General features: G+C 31.2%; 1 protein-coding gene across 1 annotated transcript in view; it reads left to right on the top strand.

The window, feature by feature from the left end:
- LOC106468342 overlaps positions 1 to 479 on the top strand; it is a 9775-nt gene extending 9296 nt beyond the window's left edge. The window contains exon 6 of the mRNA XM_022396675.1: positions 405 to 479. Within this exon, the coding sequence (XP_022252383.1) occupies positions 405 to 479 (75 nt within the window). The remainder of the gene's footprint in view (positions 1 to 404) is intronic.
- The last annotated feature ends 1721 nt before the right edge of the window (positions 480 to 2200 follow it).

The following is a 2200-nucleotide window of genomic DNA, read 5'->3' as shown; positions in this document are numbered from 1 at the left end:
AGATTGGTTTCGTTAGTCTACGTAGGTGTCTTGAAAGTAATTTTAAACAGACTGCACCCACTTTATAAGTTTATGTTGATAGATTGGTTTCGTTAGTCTACGTAGGTGTCTTGAAAGTAATTTTAAACAGACTGCACCCACTTTATAAGTTTATGTTGATAGATTGGTTTCGTTAGTCTACGTAGGTGTCTTGAAAGTAATTTTGAGCAGACTGCACGTACTTCTCATGTATGCTTTAATAGGTGGCTTTCATAAATACGTTTAGGTTTCTTTAAGTGCAGTTTGTTTAAAAATACTGATAAAACAAAAACATTCACATGTTTTCACCAGGAATATTTGATCTTCCAGCTCAGTTCGTTAAACAGTTATTTTTTTCTCGAATAAATATTTTTTTATGAATGTAGTGTTTCCGTGAATATGTTGTCTTAATCAAAACTCTGCGTCAAAATAAACCATTTGTGTCAGTCTTTTATTATTAAGTCCTTAAATGAAAAAAATGTATCACGATAACATTATTTTATACAGAGTGTCTTACAAGAACCACTTAATGCTACATTAACAACAAACAATTCAAGTACAAAATATATGTAACGATCTAAGCTGTGGTAAACAAACAAATCTATCAGATCTAAATAAATTGTTTGTTACCTGTTCACCAGAATGACACTTTATGTATGTGACGAGCCAAACGGCCAGGTCAGAGACCTCCATGGTCGAAGCACAGCCATAAGCAATTTTTGAATTGCGGTTCGAAGGGAAGGCAAGCAGTCAACCAGTGGCCACTCATAAAGTGCAAAACGTGTTTGGAGCACCACATCTCAAACCCGAGATCCTCGGTTTTAAATCTGACGCACCAACCACAAGGCCATTCACTGGCCGTCTATTAAACACACGTATACAAATTTCATTATTGACTGTTTCAGTAAAACACCAATATTTTGCTACTTTAATATCTTACATATGAGATGAATTTCGGAAATGAACACTTTTTTGTAACTCATTGTTGGTATTGTATTTTTTAGATGCAAAGGGAATTACATTGGAGAGTATTGTGACGTTGATGGAGAAGGTTAGTTGTTTTAGGTGTTATTTATAATAGTGCTTTATTTAGTTAAACTAATTAAGTTATGAAATATCAAGGAAATTATTGTATTGAAATGACTGGGAATTACTTTGAAAAAAACTCACAAAATTAACTTACAATTAATAGATCATTTGAGTTTTCTTGACATATATCTTGATCAAGTTTGTTTTACAGATGGTCTTCAAATTTGAACTAGGCCTATAATAAATAAACGACAGACGAAAGTTTGTCACGAATTTTTTATAGCCTCATGTTTAAAAAAAAACAAACAACGACAACGTTTGTTTGGTTAAAGAAGCATTTGCAAAACAAACCCACTCTTGAAATATCCCCGGGTAGTAGAAGAGAAAGAAAAGTTACACGTGCGTATGATAGTTTTTTTGTACGCCATCAACCTCTGTAATTATTCTAATTTGAAGTTAACATATAGAGTTCTGTTAGTTGTTTTTTACAATATTATTATTCTTTTCCCTCTTATTATTCATCATTAATTAATAGCTTATATTTTATTAACTTCAAAACAATATTTTTATTATTATAAATTATTAGAAACTGCATCTGTCTGGGTAATAACTTTTATTTATTTTTATTGAAATATTAAGATAAATATTAAGCATTGATAACAAACAAGTTTTGTCGTAAGTAAAACCTAGCGAATACAAGTGAAATTAAATATAAGATGAGTGGTGTAAAAAACCCTAAGCTGGCGAAACATTGAGGTTTTTTAGGCCTAACAAAAATAAAATAAAACTTGGTTGCAAATACGTTTTCATTGAATCTTTCTTAATTAATTAGCCCTTAACAGTTTCGTAATCAGCGAAATGATGTAAAAATAATATTTCAAGTCTATTTTGTATCTGTCATAAATTGCTGTCCAGAAGTAATTTCGTTCAAGAGTATTATAATTCATCGCGTATGTTGGATCTATGGCAACTAAAAGTATACATTTAGATCAATATATGTAAACATTATGACAGGCCTTCTACAAAGTAAATTATGGCGGTCAGAAATATGTATATGAAACACTATATACATGTAGTACGAAAGGCTTTCTTTGTTTCTTGTAAAGCAAAGCCACATTGGGAATCGAACCTCGGATTTTAGCATTGTAAATCC

The sequence above is a fragment of the Limulus polyphemus genome, unplaced genomic scaffold (assembly GCF_000517525.1).
Source record: "Limulus polyphemus unplaced genomic scaffold, Limulus_polyphemus-2.1.2 Scaffold2972, whole genome shotgun sequence".
Classification (NCBI taxonomy): Eukaryota; Metazoa; Arthropoda; class Merostomata; order Xiphosura; family Limulidae; genus Limulus; species Limulus polyphemus.
This window is presented reverse-complemented; position numbering and strand designations above follow the sequence as displayed.